The 22,460-nt window shown below is 41.8% G+C and overlaps 1 protein-coding gene across 1 annotated transcript; it reads left to right on the top strand.

The window, feature by feature from the left end:
• The first annotated feature begins 31 nt into the window (after positions 1 to 31).
• LOC311117909 (NLR family CARD domain-containing protein 3-like) lies at positions 32 to 21,810 on the top strand. Its single transcript, XM_084192807.1, has 11 exons — positions 32 to 172; positions 5,319 to 5,462; positions 10,891 to 11,007; positions 11,288 to 11,372; positions 11,494 to 11,722; positions 12,198 to 13,953; positions 14,196 to 14,369; positions 15,439 to 15,612; positions 15,762 to 15,935; positions 18,535 to 18,581; positions 19,245 to 21,810. The coding sequence occupies exons 2-11, from the start codon at positions 5,335 to 5,337 to the stop codon at positions 19,868 to 19,870; spliced, it is 3,510 nt and encodes a 1,169-aa protein (XP_084048933.1). The 5' UTR covers positions 32 to 172; positions 5,319 to 5,334; the 3' UTR covers positions 19,871 to 21,810.
• The last annotated feature ends 650 nt before the right edge of the window (positions 21,811 to 22,460 follow it).

The raw sequence follows: 22,460 nt of genomic DNA, 5'->3' as shown, positions 1-22,460 counted from the left end.
TAGATATACTGTTTTTTCAAAGCTTATCTACATTTCAGTTAGCTTCACATTCCAGATCAGACTTCACCCATAAGAATACACAGAGTGCTAGTCATCAGGAAGGTGCTCTCTCAGCAGAACTGAAAATATCTCAATGACTTGACATGTTCTGGTTGTGAATTCAGGCTACAAGGTGAGAATCTTTCCAGGGATTATTATAAAGTGGTAGAGAAATGTAATGTCTGGTGTAATTCTAGTACAGTGAATGGAAGTAAAACACTCAGACCTAACAGTCGACTTCTACTGAGACAGGTACGTGTCAGTTTAATCATACAAAATGGAGCTAACTGAATGTGGGCAAGTCAAATTCAATATATTTATATATTATAGTTCTACATTTAACATTTCATATGATAACTGTAATTGTATCATAGTTCCACTATAGTGTAGTGATACTCGCTAAATGAGCCACGTCACAATTCCAACCAAGTAACCCAATTGGCGCCAACGGCGCGATGCGTAGGATGTTTGCCTTTTACACATGCAACCTGGGTTCGCTTCCCTGCCCCGCTGTTCGCTACCTTGGTGTCAGAAGTAGTATGGTGTCTGTGAGGCCATCAGAATTTATGGTCCGGACGTGTGAGGGGTCTGAGTAGTCGAAGCATGGGACTTTTGTAGGGGACAGTGTGAGTCAGGTTACAATTCCCATTTCTGCAATAGGGTTAACCCTACTGCTGTTAACCCTACTGCTGTTAACCCTACTGCTGTTAACCCTACTGCTGTTAACCCTATTGCTGTTAACCCTACTGCTGTTAACCCTACTGCTGTTAACCCTACTGCTGTTAACCCTACTGCTGTTAACCCTACTGCTGTTAACCCTATTGCTGTAAACCCTACTGCTGTTAACCCTACTGCTGTTAACCCTACTGCTGTTAACCCTACTGCTGTTAACCCTATTGCTGTGATGCGTAGGGTGTTTGCCTTTTTGGCCAGCGACCTGGTTTACCGCCCTGCCCGCTGTTTAGACTTAAAACCGATTTGTAGGTGATCAATCCTGCTACTGATAACCTGTGTGAACTGATCTGAACAGGTTTAGGCTGGTCATCTAGGATATTGTATGCTATAGCTGAGGTATAGACCTCCATCTGCATATCACTAACAAACTGCTATTATACAGTAAAACCTAGCCTACTTTACATAATATAAAATCTCTTACTTGTTGCAAAAAACCTTTCTGTACGGATCACTGATCCCCCTCAGATCAATCATGTCCATTTTAGCCCTTCTGTCTACATTCTCAGATACGTTTAGAAAAGAACAGATTGAAAGAAATAGTCTACTTTTAATAAATACACATTAGCCTGAGAGAGTGGAAGGGCTGAGAGGAATGTGGCCTTGTGTTGCTGCACTGTCTATAACTACCTTAACAAACAGTAACAGGGAGATGAGGTGAAAGATATCAGTCACGACTACATGTTGTTACAGGCTTTGGTATTTCCATTTATATTTTGAGGTTGGACGTTAGCACGTTGGCCGCACCTCTTGGCGCCACCTCAATAGACAGTATGCTTATGCCTGTGTTGGCTTGTCATCTCTTTAGTCAGAAGAGTTCCATCTGTTATGTGATATTGAAGAGCAGCTGGTCCAGTGTTCTGGTTGGCCTTAGAGATGTTAGAAGACTGGCACCTCTTTGTAGCTCTGCTTCTTTAAGTTGATGAACAAAGTCTTTCTGTCTTGTATCTCCCAGGGTTTGGTCTGGTTTGGTCTGGTTTGGTTTGGTCTGGTTTGGTCTGGTTTGGTTTGGTTTGGTCTGGTTTGGTGGGGTCTGGTTTGGTCTGGTTTGGTTTGGTTTGGTCTGGTTTGGTCTGGTTTGGTCTGGTTTGGTCTGGTCTGGTCTGGTTTGGTCTGGTTTGATCTGGTTTGGTTTGGTTTGCTCCACTTGTTTTTTTACTCCATATTGTAAGTTGGAGGGTTTTTATTTCAGATGTCCTCGTCTGGAGCCACTTCAATGGGCACTCATGGTGGGAGTCTTTTAGGTACCACTTTATTGTTGCTAGTCAACATTCAGTGGACACTAGGGATTGGACGATTAAAACCAGGGGTCTGATGCGCCGTTGCAGTTTTCAAAGCACTACTGATTCGACACAACGTATCAATGCTTGTATCAAAGTAACAATACTACGTGATGATGACTGTCGAAGCTTCGGACATCACACTACCATCTGACAGCTGTCAGAAGAGCACTGACCTCTGCTGGAAGCTTTGTGTTTTTATCTATACTGATCAAAAATATACTGCTCAAAATAATAAAGGGAACACTTAAACAACACAATGTAACTCCAAGTCAATCACACTTCTGTGAAATCATACTGTCCACTTAGGTAGCAACACTTGTTGACAATATATTTCACATGGTGTTGTGCAAATGGAATAGACAACAGGTGGAAATTATAGGCAATTAGCAGGACACCCCCCAATAAAGGACTGGTTTTGCAGGTGGTAACCACAGACCACTTCTCAGTTCCTATGCTTCCTGGCTGATGTTTTGGTCACTTTTGAATGCTGGCGGTGCTTTCACTCTAGTGGTAGCATGAGACGGAGTCTACAACCCACACAAGTGGCTCAGGTAGTGCAGCTCATCCAGGATGGCACATCAATGCGAGCTGTGGCAAGAAGGTTTGCTGTGTCTGTCAGCGTAGTGTCCAGAGCATGGAGGCGCTACCAGGAGACAGGCCAGTACATCAGGAGACGTGGAGGAGGCCGTAGGAGGGCAACAACCCAGCAGCAGGACTGCTTCCTCCGCCTTTGTGCAAGGAGGAGCAGGAGGAGCACTGCCAGAGCCCTGCAAAATGACCTCCAACGGTCAGAAACAGACTCCATGAGGGTGGTATGAGGGCCCGACGTCCACAGGTTGGGGTTGTGCTTACAGCCCAACACCGTGCAGGACGTTTGGCATTTGCCAGAGAACACCAAGATTGGCAAATTCGCCACTGGCGCCCTGTGCTCTTCTCAGATGAAAGCAGGTTCACACTGAGCACATGTGACAGACGTGACAGAGTCTGGAGACGCTGTGGAGAACATTCTGCTGCCTGCAACATCCTCCAGCATGACCGGTTTGGCGGTGGGTCAGTCATGGTGTGGGGTGGCATTTCTTTGGGGGGCCGCACAGCCCTCCATGTGCTCGCCAGAGGTAGCCTGACTGCCATTAGGTACCGAGATGAGATCCTCAGACCCCTTGTGAGACCATATGCTGGTGCGGTTGGCCCTGGGTTCCTCCTAATGCAAGACAATGCTAGACCTCATGTGGCTGGAGTGTGTCAGCAGCTCCTGCAAGAGGAAGGCATTGATGCTATGGACTGGCCCGCCCGTTCCCCAGACCTGAATCCAATTGAGCACATCTGGGACATCATGTCTCGCTCCATCCACGAACGCCCCGTTGCACCACAGACTGTCCAGGAGTTGGCGGATGCTTTAGTCCAGGTCTGGGAGGAGATCCCTCAGGAGACCATCCGCCACCTCATCAGGAGCATGCCCAGGCGTTGTAGGGAGGTCATACAGGCACGTGGAGGCCACACACACTACTGAGCCTCATTTTGACTTGTTTTAAGGACATTACATCAAAGTTGGATCATCCTGTAGTGTGGTTTTCCACTTTTAATTTTGAGGGTGATTCCAAATCCAGACCTCCATGGGTTGATAAATTTGATTTCCATTGATATTTTTTGTGTGATTTTGTTGTCAGCACATTCAACTATGTAAAGAAAAAAGTATTTAATAAGATTATTTCATTCTATCTAGGATGTGTTATTTTAGTGTTCCCTTTATTTTTTTTAGCAGTGTATAAACGCAACATGTAAAGTGTTGGTCCCATGTTTCATGAGCTGAAATAAAATATCCCAGAAATGTTCCATTCGCACAAAAATCATATTTCTCTCCGATTTTGTGCACAAATGTGTTAACATGTGAATGGAACATGTGATGTGCAGTTTTGTCACACAACACAATGCCACAGATGTCTCAGGTTTTGAGGGAGCGTGCCATTGGCATGCTGACTGCAGGAATGTCCACCAGAGCTGTTGCCAGATAATTACATTGGTGTCAGAAGTGGAATGGCGGCTGTGAGGCCATCAGACTGGCCCGGACATGTGAGTAGTCGACATCCTGGTCGGAGGGGGCAGGGCCTACATAAAGCTGTCCCAACAGCAGAGTCCCAACAGCAGAGTCCCAACAGCAGAGTCCCAACAGCAGAGTCCCAACAGCAGAGTCCCATCAGCTGTTCTATCATTTCTCTTCATTATTTCTCTTCATATGACAAGGATTAAAAAGGATTTGCCTGTAGATTGTCGACCTGATTCATGATGATGACTGCTGGCTAAGATTTTGAAAGTATGATGTTGACATGATCAGTCCAATCAAAGCTACTGTAGATATAATATGATTTGACGTCATTTTATCTGTGGCCAATGACCTTCTTGGATGGGCACTTCTAATGTAACTCTGTGGCAGCACCGAAGGGGCTTGAATTTTCTAGCTCTACCCTTAGACTTGGCAGTGACGTAGTGTCCCCATGAGTGACAGAACACTGAGCCAATCACGGCGCAGCGCTCCGTATTTTCGTCTGGCTTGCCCAACCACCACAGAAAGCACTGAGCTAGGCTGAGCTAGGCTGAAACACCTGCATTTTGGAGCTGCCTTACTCAAGAAAACAAAAAAGAGACCATGTTTTTTTGCGGCTTTATTAACTCAATTATATATATATTATTTTTACATTTTTTGCAAACTGATATGTGACACGTATTAATGCCAAAATAACATGCAAAACAGGAAAGGCCACCTGCCCTGAATGACGGGTCGCCACTGGCTGAGGTATAGACCTTGATCTGCTTTACACAACATCAAAAAAACTGTTATACATTATAACCTAGCCTACTTTAAATAATATAAAATCTCTTAATTGTTGCAAAAAACCTTTCTGTATAGATCACTGATCCCCCCCAGATCAATCAAGCCCGTTTTAGCCCTTCTGTCTACATTCTCAGATACGTTTAGAAAAGAACAGATTCAAAGATAATAAATGGCAACTTTTAATGAATACAAATAAGTGGGAGACATGGCCTTGTGTTGCTGCACTGTCTATAACTACCTTAACAAACAGTGACTTATTATTATTATTGACAGTTACCATGGAGAAGAGATATTCATGTGATTGCATTAAATCACCTGACTGTTTCAATATGTCTGTTAGTAAATGTTTTGTAAGAGATAATTAATAAATGATAACAATTCACATTCAAGAATTACTGTGTTAACTACAACCAACATGTTGGATCTCTGTTTAGGGGTCAGTTCTCTAAAATGAGTCTCTCTGGGGAGAGAGAGGAGGGGGGCCCTGCCTCTAAAATGAGTCTCTCTGGGGAGAGAGAGGAGGGGGTCCCTGCCTCTAAAACAAGTCTCTCTGGGGGACAAGACACCAAAGATAAGAGGTGAGATGACAATTTTGTTTAAGAATTATTTATTTAAGAATTTATTTCCAAAATGCTATTTCCATAATTGTTCACATGTTTTTTAATCAGAAATGGTTGCTTATGGGTACCTTCAATATTACTGTTCTCAGATGTTTAATTAATACATTTTAGATGTGTATAATTATTATTATTATTATTGCAAAATGCTATATATCCATTGTTTAGCTGAAATGAGATGAATGCACTTACTGTAAATAGCTCTGGGTAAGAGCATCTGCTAAACAGGTGGGGCTCTGCCCTGAATGACAGGTCACCACTGCTCCAAAGCAATTACATGTTGCACAGGAACCACTGACTCACTGCATGTTTCTATTATCAAGACACCTGCTGGTACCTCTTAACTGGTTAGGACAGCTCATGAGGTGTCCTAAATATCTGCCAACTAGGTGGGACACTTATGAATAAAGAGGCTTCATGCATAGCTTTAATTTATACCCTTACTAAAACGGCTTTATTCTCAGCACTTATACAACACATTTTCTACTCTGAGACACTTTTTGGATATGGGCCCAGATCTCAAAATATTGTAACGACCCCGTAACCTTTTTAATCCTTACTAAAGTAGGAATTACTTATTGTTATGAAAAAACTTTGAATGTTTGTTTTACATATAAAAAATAAATAAATGAATATTACTAATGTAAGCCACTGTAAAGACTGGGTTTAGTTTATTGTGTGGTTCTGCTCATGTCCGCGTTCTGGAACTGTCCGTGTCCCCGTACAGAACTGTCTGCGTCCACGTACGGTTTGGCGCCAAGCATATTGTCCAGTTACTCGCAGAGTGGTCTGAGGTGATCTTGGGGAACAACGACGGAGTTCGTTACAGTGTTGAGACACCAAAGTTTATTGTTCAATTTGCTTTTTTTGCGTAATGGTCAGTGACAGTATGAGTGTAGCCAGATCCTTTTCACTCGCTATCCTTGTTTCAACTTGTGGTTCACCGGATTCGTCATCATCTTCGAGGGGCAGACGAACGACCTGCTAGCTAGCCAAGCTAGTCGGTACAGCTAGCTAAGCTAGCTACTCTACCAGCAGCATCCTAGTTATCCTAGCTACCACTACATCATCACCGGCTGCCTGCATTTCTTGTGGACCGATGAAGCTCCTTGGTTGTTTCTTCCACCTGTTAAATACCGTGGAGGGCTTCTCCCTCTCTAGTTGACGGATGCTGGCCTACGCTCCCTCTGTCCGGTTCTCCTCTTTTCACTAGATGGACGGTAACTTTAGTGTTTCATCCCTCTGTGTCCAAGGACTGAACTTTTGAATATTATTTTCGGGGCGCCACAAGTGACATTTTTTACAATGTTTATTTCTGATAAAACTAGTTAATTGCATCCACCATGGAGCCCAGTTTCATAATATTACCTTCTGTCCCTGGTTATGAAGTAATCGAGAGAAAAACAGGCATTATGTTTGGGCATTTTTCACCCTACCAGCTCCTATTAGTTCTATTGAGCTCCGTGGCACCGACTCGCCTTCAGAACGTTCTATTCCCAGTCCATTGTTCTGCGTCACAATGCCAGCTTCACTATTGTTGTCAATGAGACCTGCCTGCGTTAACCCTGTAGGTTTACCTCAGGTAACTTATTATTAACAAGGTCACGGCTACTTGGTGAGCGTTAACCCTGTAGGTTTACCTCAGGTAACTTATTATTAACAAGGTTACAGCTACTTGGTGAACGTTAACCCTGTAGGTTTACCTCAGGTAACTGATTATTAACAAGGTTACGGCTACTTGGTGAGCGTGCACACTGTTCACCTGAGAACATGTTGTGGTCACCTATAGTGAGGTGAGCCACAGTCTAAGAGGCGATGGCTGGCGGATAGCCATCAAACGTTAAACATTTTCTGGTCATGGTTAAACATATTTGTTTTAATAAAAAAGTGTACAATCTAAACAAAACGCATGTCCCTGTCCTCTTTTTCAAGATGTGGCAGATTTAAACAGCCAGAAGACATTTTTAAATTAAGAAATAACCCTTTTTTTGACGACTTGTTGTTTCTAAGTGGCTGCTGGGTAATTTGATATGCATCGAACTCTTCATTTGTAGGCATCAAATTGAGCGAATGCTGCGCAGGTTCACTGAGTTGCAAACCAAATGGGTATAATGGGGTGATGGTTGTCTAATCGGGTGGTCTAGCTAATGGATTTGTAGATCTGATGCAGTTGCTACCTCAGATTATGAGCCTAGCAAGTGTCCAGAATGCCGCAGCCCGTCTGGTGTTCAACCTTCCCAAGTTCTCTCACGTCACCCCCCTCCTCCGCACACTCCACTGGCTTCCAGTTGAAGCTCGCATCCGCTACAAGACCATGGTGCTTGCCTATGGAGCAGTGAGGGGAACGGCACCTCTGTACCTTCAGGCTCTGATCAGTCCCTACACCCAAACGAGGGCATTGCGTTCATCCACCTCTGGCCTGCTAGCTCCCCTTCCTCTGCGGAAGCATAGCTCCCGCTCAGCCCAGTCAAAACTGTTCGCTGCTCTGGCACCCCAATGGTGGAACAAGCTCCCTCACGACGCCAGGACAGCGGAGTCACTCACCACCTTCCGGAGACATTTGAAACCCCACCTCTTTAAGGAATACCTGGGATAGGATAAAGTAATACTTCTAACCCCCCCCCCCCCCCCCCCCCCCCAAATTGTAAAGTGGTTATCCCACTGGCTATAGGGTGAACGCACCAATTTGTGAGTCGCTCTGGCTAAGAGCGTCTGCTAAATGACGTTAATGTGCCCTTGAGCAAGGCACTTAACCCTAATTGCTCCTGTAAGTCGCTCTGGATAAGAGCGTCTGCTAAATGACTAAAATGTAAAATGTAATGAATGAGTTATGTAGTACACACATACGGCCACAAGGAGGAGCAAGAGTGCCATAAACCCATACTGTTTTTTGCCATATAAACCCTAAACCTAACAATCAATCAAATGTATTTATAAAGCCCTTTTTACACCAGCAGATGTCACAAAGTGCTATACAGAAACTCTTACCCTACTTATAACATATTTTAGCCGTAACCCTAACCCCTAATTCTAGGGTAGGGTAGCCTAGAACACTTTTAGAAACTATTTTCGTAATAATATTATCTTAGTAAATACAATTATAGTATTAAATAGCGTTTGGATTATTTTGTTGTTATTTTATTATATGTATAATTGCAAAACAGAACACTTGATAAATTAGACACATTTGTTTTATTTTTCAAATGTGGTTTGAATTGGGTGACCTAGTAACCTCTGTGTGAAGGTCCAGCGATTGGCGTGGGGCAGGTTTGAGACTGATCTAATACACTTTATTTCTCAGCTGCCTCACCAACGTCTGTACGTGAATTAATAACTTTTAATTGCTAAATATTTCCAATAGATGGCAGCATAAGACCACGAAGCATCAGTTATAGGCTACAAGCAAATCAAATCAAAGCAAATCAAATGTTATTGGTCACATGCGCCAAATACAACAGGTGCAGACATTACAGTGAAATGCTTACTTACAGCCCTTAACCAACAGTGCATTTATTTTTTACAAAAAAAGTAAAAATAAAACAACAACCAAAAAAGTGTTGAGAGAAAAAAGAGCAGAAGTAAAATAAAGTGACAGTAGGGAGGCTATATTTACAGGGGGGTACCGTTGCAGAGTCAATGTGCGGTGGCACCGGCTAGTTGAGGTAGTTGAGGTAATATGTAGTTGAGCAGCAATATGATTGACATAAAATAGCATGCAACCAAATACTATATGTCCCATGATTTTCTAAAATGGTCACTCATTACTTTAGCTAGCTATATATCTCGTATTAGGCCTGTGATGCTTTTGAAGAGCAATTAAATAGTGACTATAGCAGGTGTTGAACCCCGGGTAAATAATCACTAGTCAGATGCTCCAACCTCAACCCTAGTATACATGCATTTTTAAATATCTAATATATCGATTAAACAACCTCGGAATAGAAAAGACAAGAGTGCGTCTTCCAGCCCGCCAATAAATTACATCATGCAACCATCCCAGTTAGCAAATGTACCTCAACATGCCCCTCGCTTGTGCTAGAAGGCAGAGTGCTTGCTGCTGGTTGATGAATCTGACAATGAATGTACTAGGAAAATACGTTTTCTTGACCACAGGTGACTAAATTAATGTTCAGGCTTATTGATAATCGTTATAGTAATGAAGTATAATTTCAAAACATGAGCATAAAAACAGCTAATAATAAACATGAATCATCATTATATTATTTCACAGTAATCTGTTAAATGCTTTTTCAGTCGTTCCTCTTGCGTTAGCAGTGTGGAAAGGGACAGTAAAAAGCGTGTGCAGGAGTTTTCCTGTGAGGGGGAGTGGTGGTGAATCCAGGGAGAAAACTAAACTAACCTTCTGAAATGTCATTTGTGGTCTTATGCTTCCATCTATTGGAATTATTTAGTAACTGCAGTAGTATTGAATAAAGTATATCCTTACTAAAGTAGTAATTACTTAGAATTTCAAAATATGACATTTTCTAGTTCATTTTACCACTTACAACCATAACATAACAATTTATAGCATAACAAACAATGAAACTGACATAAACCAAAAATAACATACATTTAGTTAACTATATATATATATATACTATTTATTTAGATGGGTGACATTATCTGCCAAAGTAATACCACAGTAGATAAAGAAGAGCTCTTCAGTAGGTGAACCAAAACTTTCAAAGGCCATTTTCTCAAAATTGAGATTACAAGTTTATCATCTTTCAAAGCAGAATTACTTTCCCATTGTTCCTCAACTGTAGTGTATGATATACCTTTTTCTAGCTGAGTCTCTACTTTTATCCAATGTAAAAAAACACAATTTCAAATTTTGCTACATAAGTTCGAATCGAGCAGGTCGGCCACATTTGACTGTGTAAAACCTAGCAGTACTACTTATTTCTCTGAGAGTGAGGCAGATATATATTATTACTGTGTAAAACCTAGCAGTACTACTTATTTCTCTGAGAGTGAGGCAGATATGTATTATGACTGTGTAAAACCTAGCAGTACTACTTATTTCTCTGAGAGTGAGGCAGATATATTATTACTATGTAAAACCTAGGAGTACTACTTATTTCTCTGAGAGTGAGGCAGATATATAGCATTTTTTTAAAAACATGATTATTTGTCTCTCTGAAATGAAACCATCAAGTGATAGATTTTAAACAAATACATGTCTGTCATTGAACAACCCCATGCCATGATTAGATAGTGAAAAAACACACCAATCTCTTTCATAATTTCTTTAAACAATAAAAGCTAATTTACGAACATTTCTGAAAATGGATATATAGCGTTTTGGAATGAAACTCTACTTATGTTTCCCCATCTGAGCTCAGAGTAGATGACAGATGTAATGTTTGTCTCTGTTGTTTTGAAGTCCAATCAAGCAGGAGAGACCAGCCTCCCCTGTACCCGAATGTGTGTCCATGAAGAGTGACTGGTCTATGGAACTTCCTATATCCTTTAGAGATGGAGACTTTTCTAGTGAACAAAGGTAAGAAGAACTCATGGGTCATGGTCAGTGAGTTAAAGAACACTGTCTCTAGTCATTTCTCCTCTCCCATTTTACCATTTATTTTTGTTGTTTTCATAATCCATAGGATAATCATTCTTTCCATTTTCATAGTCCTGAAACAATATTAAACTAACACAACATTCCCTCCCTGTGTGTGTGTGTTTTGTGTGTGTGTGTGTGTGTGTGTGTGTGTGTGTGTGTGTGTGTGTGTGTGTGCACTCCCTGGATGAGGAGATGTAATCTCATGTTTTGTCCACAGAAGCCAACATCAGAGATCAGAGTCAGAGATTCTCAGTGGTCAGTCTTCCCAGAGTCATCAAACAGACCTGGCCTCCAAATTCAGTGTATGTGGTCCTGTTATGTACATTTGTTTTTGTTTACCTCAAGTAAAGTTGATCTGTCAATCAAATGTTAATGAGAAAACATTTAGTCTCTTGGTTAACTTATTTACTTGATTTATTTCAGTTGCTTGAAGATAATATTATGACATTTGTAAAGAACAAGCTGAAGATGTTCAAGAGGATTCTTAGTCCAGAACTCCCAGAAGGCTTTGAGAGTCAGAAGCAGGATAAGGAAGTGGTGGATGCTGAAGATGAGAAGCAGGAGAGCAGTGCCAGAGAGGGGGCTCTGAAGATCACACTGCACGTCCTGAGGAAAATGAACCAGAAGGAGCTTGCTGACACACTGGAGAAAAGTAAGAGCTGTCTGCCTCATGTTGAATGCTGTTTTATAACAAACATTTAAAAGCTGTAGCTAAAGTACAGCTAAAGTAGCTTTGTAACTCAATGATATTGTAGCAGCCTTAACACAACACCTAGTGACCTCATCAAGTAGCTTCAGGGAGGTGTTGTGTTGAGAGAGAGAAAGAGAGAGTGAGAGAGAGAGAGAGAGAGAGAGAGAGAGAGAGAGAGAGAGAGAGAGAGAGAGAGAGAGAGAGAGAGAGAGAGAGAGAGAGAGAGAGAACATTAATGACACCATCAGTAATACCAAAAAATAACAATATAATCAGTCACTCCAGTGTGGAAGGCATTATTAATACATTTACAGATTTATACAGTCAGTTAAGATAATATATTATTATAATTTAAACTTTATAACACAGTTTTACAAAACTGTAGGCATTAAATCAGACGTAATATTAATATCCTCTGTGTTATTTCTTCATTCAGATGAGCTTGCTGTGATTTGCCAACGTGAACTCAAATCTAATCTAAAGAAGAAGTTTCAATGTGTATTTGAGGGGATCGCTAAACAAGGAAACCCAACACTTCTCAATAACATCTACACAGAGCTCTACATCACAGAGGGTGGAACAGGAGAGGTCAATAATGAACATGAGCTGAGACAGATTGAGACAACAACCAGGAAACAAGCAAGACCAGAGACTGCAATCAAATGTAACGACATCTTCAAACCCTTAACTGGACAAGACAAACTTATCAGAACTGTGCTGACAAAGGGAGTCGCTGGCATTGGAAAAACAGTCTCTGTGCAGAAGTTCATTCTGAACTGGGCTGAAGGAAAAGCAAATCAGGATGTCCAATTTGTATTTTCATTCCCTTTTCGGGAGCTGAATTTGATGAAAAAGGAAAAACACACTTTCATTGAACTTCTCAATCACTTCTCAAAGGAAACCAAAGAATCAAGAATCTCCAACTACGACAAGTACAAAGTTCTGTTCATCTTTGATGGTCTGGATGAGTGCCGACTGCCCCTAGACTTCCAGAAGAACAAGATCTGTTGGGACGTCACAGAGTCAACCTCAGTGGATGTTCTGCTGACAAATCTCATCAAGGGAAATCTGCTTCCCTCTGCTCTCCTCTGGATAACTACCCGACCTGCAGCAGCCAATAAGATCCCTTCAGGGTGTGTTGACCAGGTGACAGAGGTACGAGGGTTCAATGACCCACAGAAGGATGAGTACTTCAGGAAGATATTCAGTGATGAGGACATGGCCAGCAGAATCATCTCACACATAAAGACATCAAGGAGCCTCCACATCATGTGCCACATTCCAGTCTTCTGTTGGATTTCTGCAATAGTCCTTGAACACATGCTGAAACATAAGAGAGAAGAGATGCCCAAGACTCTGACTGAGATGTTCATACACCTTGTGGAGTTTCATACCAAACAGAAGAATGAAAAGTATCTTGGGAAAGAAGAGACAGGTCCACACTGGAATAAAGAGATTATTCGGTCACTGGGAAAACTGGCTTTTCAACATCTTGTGAATGGCAATCAGATTTTCTATGAAGAAGACCTGAAAGAGGCTGGCATTGATGTCAATGAAGCATCAGTGTACTCAGGATTGTGCACACAGCTCTTTAAAGAGGAATGTGTGCTGTACCAGGACAAGGAGTACTGCTTTGTGCATCCGAGCATTCAGGAGTTTCTGGCTGCTGTATATGTGTTCCTCTCATTCATCAACAACAATGACAATCTAATGGCTGAACTGCAAGATGATGAAGTTACTGTCTACAAGAGTGCTGTGGATAAAGCCTTACAAAGTGAGACAGGAAACCTGGACCTGTTCCTCCTCTTCCTTCTGGGCCTCTCACTTGAGTCCAATCAGAAGCAATTACGAGGTCTACTGACAAAGACAAGAAGCAGCTCACAGAGCCATGAAGAAACAGTCAAGTACATCAAGGAGAAGATCAGGGAGAATCCCTCTCCAGAGAGGTGCATCAATCTGTTCCACTGTCTGAATGAACTGATTGACCATTCTCTAGTGGAGGAGATCCAAAGCTACCTGAGATCAGGAAGTCTCTCAGAAGAAGAACTGTCACCTGCACAGTGGTCAGCTCTGGTCTTTGTGTTGCTGACTTCAGAAAAGGAGCTGGATGTGTTTGAACTGAAGAAATACTCCAGATCAGAGGAAGGTCTTCTGAGGCTGCTGCCAGTGGTCAAAGCCTCCAGAGCTGCTCTGTGAGTACATCAAATGACATTTAAGTACTAATCATCAGGAAGAAATATTCAGTTTAGAGAAAAATATGTATTATTGAATAACATATTGAATCACTGCATTGATGTTCTCATTAGTATAACAATATGATCATACATTTCTAGGAGACGGAAGATGAATCTATATGTTGTTTGAGAGACTAAAACAAATGCTGCTCTGTTAAATTAACAGTGTGTTTGTGAAATCATGATGATCTCTTCGTCAGGCTGTCAGGCTGTGGAGTCACAGAGGAAGGCTGTGCTTCTCTGGTCTCAGCTCTGAAGTCAAACCCCTCACACCTGAGAAAGCTGGATCTGAGTAACAATGACCTGAAGGATTCAGGAGTGAAGCTGCTCTCTGCTGGACTGGGGGATCCCCACTGTAAACTGGAGACTCTGAGGTCAGTATTCCTGTAGTTGGTCAACAAGTGATAACTGTTCACCAGATCCACATGTGTTTACCAGGCACACATAGTCCACACCATATGTGTTTGGACAGTGAAGCATACAGTTTTAAATTTGGTGCTATGCTCCAGCATTTTGGATTTGAGATAGAATGTTTCATATTAGGTGACAGTACAGAATGTCACCAATTATTTGATGTTAATGGTGAGAGGTTAGCATGTTTTGTTGTAGCCTCTGTAACTCTCTCACTCATTATTATTAATTATTCATTCATGATCTTTCTCAATCATGGCATCATCAGGATTAATTTGGATCACTGGCTTCATGTAGTCATTGCATTCAAAGAATATGGGACCAAATACTAAACTTCTGAGTAGTGTTTAGAAACATGTTATCTACTCACTTAGACAGAAAATTACTCCAGTCATCATCCACCATTCAGTTACTATTGGACAAAACATAACCCAAAACACAACCAAAACAAACTGCAAATGCAACCAACGAGTTTACAACCAAATAATCAACTTTTGACTACTTTAGTACACTATAAGTGAATTGGTCAGAATACTTATGACTTCTTCAAATGGGGGGACTAGATACATAAAGTACTTTCAATTCTAAACGGTGAAACAGATATGCATGAAAATACCCTCAAATAAAAGGTGACATTATATACTGTCACTTCCTATGAAACATTTGATCTCAAATCCAAAATGCTGGAGTACAGAGCCACATTTAAAATGTTAGCTTCACTGTCAAAATAGATATGGTGTGGACTGTATACTCAATACAATCTAAATCTGATACCTCACTGTCTGTCTTTTGACTGATACTGCTTTTTAAACTGCTCTGGTCAGTCTACACAAATATCTGTAATATACATTTTTCTATCTACAAGCAATACTTTGATAATTTGTCATTTCTAATAATGATACATTCATTTATGAATAGATATGTCAGGTTTCAGGACACTGATTTATCTGAAAATGTAGAAAAAATATACTGCCACTATTTTTACCACCAAAGAATAGCAGTGTGGTTTTAATATGATTTGGCTCTTTGCAGGCTGTCACGCTGTCTAGTCAAAGAGGAAGGCTGTGCTTCTCTGGTCTCAGCTCTGAAGTCAAACCCCTCACACCTGAGAGAGCTGGACCTGAGCTACAATCACCCAGGAGACTCAGGAGTCAGACTGCTCTCTGCTGGACTGGAGGATCCACACTGCAGACTGGAGAAACTCAAGTATGTAGAGGGTTTATGTCAATGTTCATATCAGACATGTTGGAGTTATCAGGCTGGTTAAGACAAACATTCTGACCACCACTTGGACTAAGTTATATAAAGACTGTGTGTGTGTGTGTGTGTGTGTAATATGATTTGACTCTTTGCAGGCTGCCAGGCTGTCTAGTCACAGAGGAAGGCTGTGCTTCTCTGGTCTCAGCTCTGAAGTCAAACCCCTCACACCTGAGAGAGCTGGATCTGAGTAACAATGACCTGAAGGATTCAGGAGTGAAGCTGCTCTCTGCTGGACTGGGGAATCCCCACTGTAAACTGGAGACTCTGAGGTCAGTATTCCTGTAGTTGGTCAACAAGTGATAACTGTTCACCAGATCCACATGTGTTTACCAGGAACACATAGTCCACACCATATGTGTTTGGACAGTGAAGTTTACAGTTTTACATTTGGTGCTATGCTCCAGCATTTTGGATTTGAGATAGAATGTTTCATATTAGGTGACAGTACAGAATGTCACCTTTATTTGAAGTTAATGGTGAGAGGTTAGCATGTTTTGTTGTAGCCTTTGTAACTTTCTCATTCATTATTATTCATGATTCATTCATGATTTTTCTTAATGAAGGCATCATCAGGATTAATTTAGTAGTGTTTAGAAACATGTTGTCTACTCACTTAGACAGAAGATTAATCCAGTCATCATCCACCATTCAGTTACTATTGGACAAAACATAACCCAAAACACAACCAAAACAAACAGCAAATGCATCCAACTAGTTTGGGACCAAATACTCAACTTTTGACTACTTCAATACACTATAAGTGAATTGGTCAGAATACTTATGACTTCTTCAAATAGGGGGACTAGATACAGTACATAAAGTGCTTTTATTTTTCTAAACGGTGAAACAGATATGTATGAATATACCCTCAAATTAAAGGTGACACTATATACTGTCACCTCATATGAAACATTTGATCTCAAATCCACAATGCTGGAATATATAGAGCCACATTTAAAATGTTAGCTTCACTGTCAAAATAGATATGGTGTGGACTGTATACTCAATACAATCTAAATCTGATACCTCACTGTCTGTCTTTTGACTGATACTGCTTTTTAAACTGCTCTGGTCAGTCTACTCAAATATTAATACTATACATTTTTCTCTCTACAAGCAATATTATGATAATTTCTAATAATGATATTCATTCATTTATGAATAAATATGTCAGGTTTCAGGACACTGATGTATCTGAAAGTTTTGAAAAAATATACTGCCACTATTTTCACCACCAAAGAATAGCAGTGTGGTTTTAATATGATTTGACTCTTTGCAGGCTGTCAGACTGTGTGTGTGTGTTAGTGTGTGTGTGTGTGTGTGTGTGTATGTGTGTGTGTGTGTGTGTGTGTGTGGGTCCAGTGTGTATGTGTGTGTCCAGTGTGTGTGTGTGTCCTGGACACAGGACACACACTGGACACACACACTCACTGAACACACACACACACACACACTGGACACACACAAACTGGACACACATACATACTGGACACACACACACACTGGACACACATACACAATGGACACACATGCAAATGCACAAACACACAGTGGACACACACATTGGACACAGACACACTGGACCCACACACACACACACACACACACACACACGCACACACACACACACACAAACACAAACATGCACACACAGGACACACACACAGGACACACACACACACTGGACACACACACTGGACACACACACACAAACACACACACACACTGGACACACACACAAACACAAACATGCACACACAGGACACACACACAGGACACACACACACACACTGGACACACACACTGGACACACACACAGGACACACACACAGGACACACACACACACACTGGACACACACATACACACACACACTGGACACACACACTGGACACACACACTGTACACACACACTGGACACACACACACGCACACACACACAGGACACACACACACACACAAACACATTGGACACACACACACTGAATACACACACACTGGACATACACACACGACACACATACATCCTTGACACACACACGCACACACACACGCACACACACACTGGACACACACACACTGGGAACACACACACTAGACACACAAACTGGACACACACACACACACACACACACACTAGACACACACACACACACACACACACACTGGACACACAGACTAGACAAACACACACCCTAGACATACACACACACACATACTGGACACACAAACACACACACACATTGGACACACACACACTAGACACACATACACAATGGACACACACACACAAACACACTGGACACACACACACACACACACACACACACACACACACACACACACACACACACACACACACACACACACTGGACACACACACACACACTGGACACACACACACACACACTAGACACACACACACAATGGACACACACACACAGACTGGACACACACACACACACACACACACTAGACACACACACAATGGACACACACACACACAGACTGGACACACACACACACACACACACACACACACTGGACACACACACACACACACACACACACTGGACACACACACTAGACACACACACACCCTAGACATACACACACCCACACACACTGGACACAAACACACACACACACACACTGGACACACACACACACACACACACACACTAGACACACACACACACTGGACACACACACACACACTAGACTGGACGGACACACACACTGGACACACACACACACACACACTGGACTCACACAAAGTTATATGCTGACTGTGTGTGTGTGTGTGTGTGTGTGTGTGAGTTCAGGTGTATCCCTCAATGACTGTCTGTTCTTCTGCTTACCGCTACAGTGTGGAACATGGTGGAGAGAACACAATGAAACCTGGACTTAGAAAATGTGAGTGTTGACTGCTGTGAAGAATATGACTAAGAATAAGTCTTAATTCAAGTGAAGTCAAAGTCAAAGACCACCATCATTACTTACTTGGTCATATTAAATATCAGCTGTAGTTCTATAGAAGCACAAATCAGGGACACCAAAGTTTACAAAGAGTTGCTTTGACAATGTGTGTGTCTGTGTGTGTGTGGCGTGTTCGTGTTACGTTAGAAATGTGTGTGTGTGTGTGTGTTTTCATGCTTGCTGGTGTGTGTGTATGTTTGTTCAGGATGTGTGTGTGTGTGTTCAGTGTGTGTGTGTGTGTGTGTGTGTGTGTGTGTGTGTGTGTGTGTTCAGGATGTGTGTGTTTGTGTGTGTGTGTGTTCAGTGTGTGTGTGTGTGTGTGTGTGTGTGTGTGTGTGTTCAGGATGTGTGTGTGTGTCCAGTGTGTGTGTGTGTGTGTGTGTTCAGGATGTGTGTGTGTGTGTGTGTAATTAATGTGAATAAGTGTGTTTTATATTACCATACAGTATAACATATGATCTTTCAACAAGTCTCAAGTTACCTTAACTTCTCCTTTTGATACCTAGAAATATCTACATTAAATGAATTAGTGAAAAGTGAGTTAATATTCTAATGTGAATGATGATGATTTCTAATATTGTGTCTGGTTTCATCCATCAGATGTCTGTGATCTCACACTGGACCTAAACACAGTAAACAGATTCCTCTCTCTGTCTGAGGAGAACAGAAAGGTGACATGGAGGAGAGAGGAGCAGCCGTATCCTGATCACCCAGAGAGATTTAAGGACTGTAGACAGGTGCTGTGTAGAGAGGGTCTGACTGGACACTGTTATTGGGAGGTAGAGTGGAGTGGGAGATGGGCTGAAGTAGGAGTGGCATATAAAGGAATCAGCAGGAGAGGATGGGGTTATGACTGTGTGATTGGATGTAATGACAAGTCCTGGAGTCTGATCTGCTTTGACAACCGTTACTCTGCGTGTCACAATGATAAGTCCACTACCATAGACGTCCCCTCCTCCAGCTCCCACAGAGTAGGAGTGTATCTGGACTGGCCAGCCGGCACTCTGTCCTTCTACAGAGTCTCCTCTGACACACTGACCCACCTGTACACATTCTGCACCACATTCACTGAGCCCCTCTATCCAGGGTTTAGGATTCATGATGTTTGGGGTTCCTCAGTAACTTTAACACACTGGACACACACTCACACTGGACACACACACACACACACACTGGACACACACACACACACACACTGGACACACACACACACGCACTGGACATAAATACACACACACACACACTGAACACACACACACACACGTGTATGTAATGAACATATTAACCTGTCTTCTGTGTGATCTATGTAATCAAGGTGCTTTTGGCTCCTTTATGCATATTCATATGTAGCCAAACAACAATTGACAGCTGGTTATCTGCAACTGAATCCATAAAATACTGTAGTAGTTTTTTTTACCCTTTAGGTTGCCTGTTCATGATCATTTTGTGCAAATGTGTACCTTGCTGATTTTATTATAATAATTGTATTTACCTGCAATAACTGGTTTTCATAATATTATGATATACACTACCGTTCAAAAGTTTGGTGTCACTTAGAAATGTCCTTGTTTTCGAAAGAAACGCAATTTAGTCTATTAAAATAACATCAAATTGATCAGAAATACAGTGCAGACATTGTTAATGTTGTAAATGGCTATTGTAGCTGGAAACTGCTGATTTTTAATGGAATATATAATATGGTGAAAACTATTGTGCTTATTAAAGAAACAATAAAAATGGCCTTCTTGAGATTAGTTGAGTATCTGGAGCATCAGCAATTGTGGGTTCGATTACAGGATCAAAATGGCCAGAAACAAATAACTTTCTTCTGAAACTCGTCAGTCTATTCTTGTTCTGAGAAATGAAGGCTATTCCATGCGAGAAATTGCCAAGAAACTGAAGATCCCGTACAACGCTGTGTACTACTCCCTTCACAGAACAGCGCAAACTGGCTCTAACCAGAATAGAAAGAGGAGTGGGAGGCCCCGGTGCACAACTAAGCAAGAGGACAAATACATTAGAGTGTCTAGTTTGAGAAACAGACGCCTCACAGGTCCTCAACTGGCAGCTTCATGAAATAGTACCTGCAAAACACCAGTCTCAACGTCAACAGTGAAGAGGCGACTCCGGAATGCTGACCTTCTAGGCAGAGTTGCAAAGAAAAAGCCATATCTCAGACTGGCCAATAAAAATAAAAGATTAAGATGGGCAAAAGAACACAGACACTGGACAGAGGAAGATTTGAAAAAAGTGTTATGGACAGACAAATCGAAGTTTGAGGTTTTCGGATCACAAAGAAGAACATTTGTGAGACGCAGACCAAATGAAAAGATGCTGGAGGAGTGCTTGATGCCATCTGTCAAGCATGGTGGAGGCAATGTGATGGTCTGGGGTTGCTTTGGTGGTGGTAAAGTGGGAGATTTGTACAGGGTAAAAGGGATCTTGAAGAAGGAAGGCTATCACTCCATTTTGCAACGCCATGCCATACCCTGTGGACGGCGCTTGATTGGAGCCAATTTCCCACTACAACAGGACAATAACCCAAAGCACAGCTCCAAACTATGCAATATCTATTTAGGGAAGAAGCAGTCAGCTGGTATTCTGTCTATAATGGAGTGGCCAGCACAGTCACCGGATCTCAACCCTATTGAGCTGTTGTGGAAGCAGCTTGACCGTATGGTACGTAAGAAGTGCCCATCAAGCCAATTCAACTTGTGGGAGGTGCTTCAGGAAGCATGGGGTGAAATCTCTTTAGATTACTTCAACAAATTGACAACTAGAATGCCAAAGGTCTGCAAGGCTGGAATTGCTGCAAATGGAGGATTCATTGACGAAAGCAAAGTTTGACGGACACAAATGATATTTCAATTAAAAATCATTATTTCTAACCTTGTCAATGACTACATTTCCTATTTATTTTGCTATATTTCCTCTTCAAACTCATTTAATGTATGTTTTCATGGAAAACAAGGACATTTCTAAGTGACCCCAAACTTTTGAACGGTAGTGTATATTTTAACAGTATTGTGTCTCTAGCTGTATAACCATTACTGCTGCTATTTGTTCTGATATATATTTTAACAGTATTGTGTCTCTAGCTGTATAACCATTCCTGCTGCTATTTGTTCTTGTCTGTGTTCCTTTAAAATAATAAAAAGTTGATCATAATAAAAGGAAAAGTGCACAGAGTTTCTACTGAAAATCAGAAACAGGGAAATCAAGTCACATGCTTCCACTGTGGCAAGGTGGGACATCAGGTATCAACATGCTGGTGTAAGGACATGGATTGTCCAGCCTGTGGTAAAAAGGGACATCAGGCTTCTACATGCTGGTGGAAGGACATGGATTGTCCAGCCTGTGGTAAAAAGGGCAACATCGGACAAGCCTCCAGAAAGAAAAAGAGAACAGAGAAATCACAAAAACGGGAAACAAGAAACAGACATTCCAACGAAAGACAAATATACATGTTCACACTGTTGAGTAAGAGAACACTGAGGTGAGTGACTCATCAGACCAGGAAGTCACACTGAAAATCCTGACTTTTTCCTGGCGGGCCGCACGGCTACTATGTCTCCCCCTTGCTAGAGGGACAGCCGGTGGGTATGGAGATTGACACAGGGGCAGCTGTATCTCTTTTGTCAGAAAAAAGACACTGAAACACCTTCCACTTCAACCAGCGCACCTCGTGTTAAAGACTTACACAGGTGAATCTGTCGCTGTGAGAGGCATCACTGATGGCACAGTTCAGGTAAACAGACAAACTGAAAAGCTGCCACTCTATGTTGTGAAAGGAGACTATGCATCACTACTGGGATG

Source organism: Coregonus lavaretus (assembly GCF_964263955.1).
Source record: "Coregonus lavaretus genome assembly, contig: HAP1_SCAFFOLD_434, whole genome shotgun sequence".
NCBI classification, from domain to species: domain Eukaryota; kingdom Metazoa; phylum Chordata; class Actinopteri; order Salmoniformes; family Salmonidae; genus Coregonus; species Coregonus lavaretus.
The sequence above is the reverse complement of the archived record's forward strand: the minus strand, read 5'-3'. Positions and strand labels throughout refer to the sequence as shown.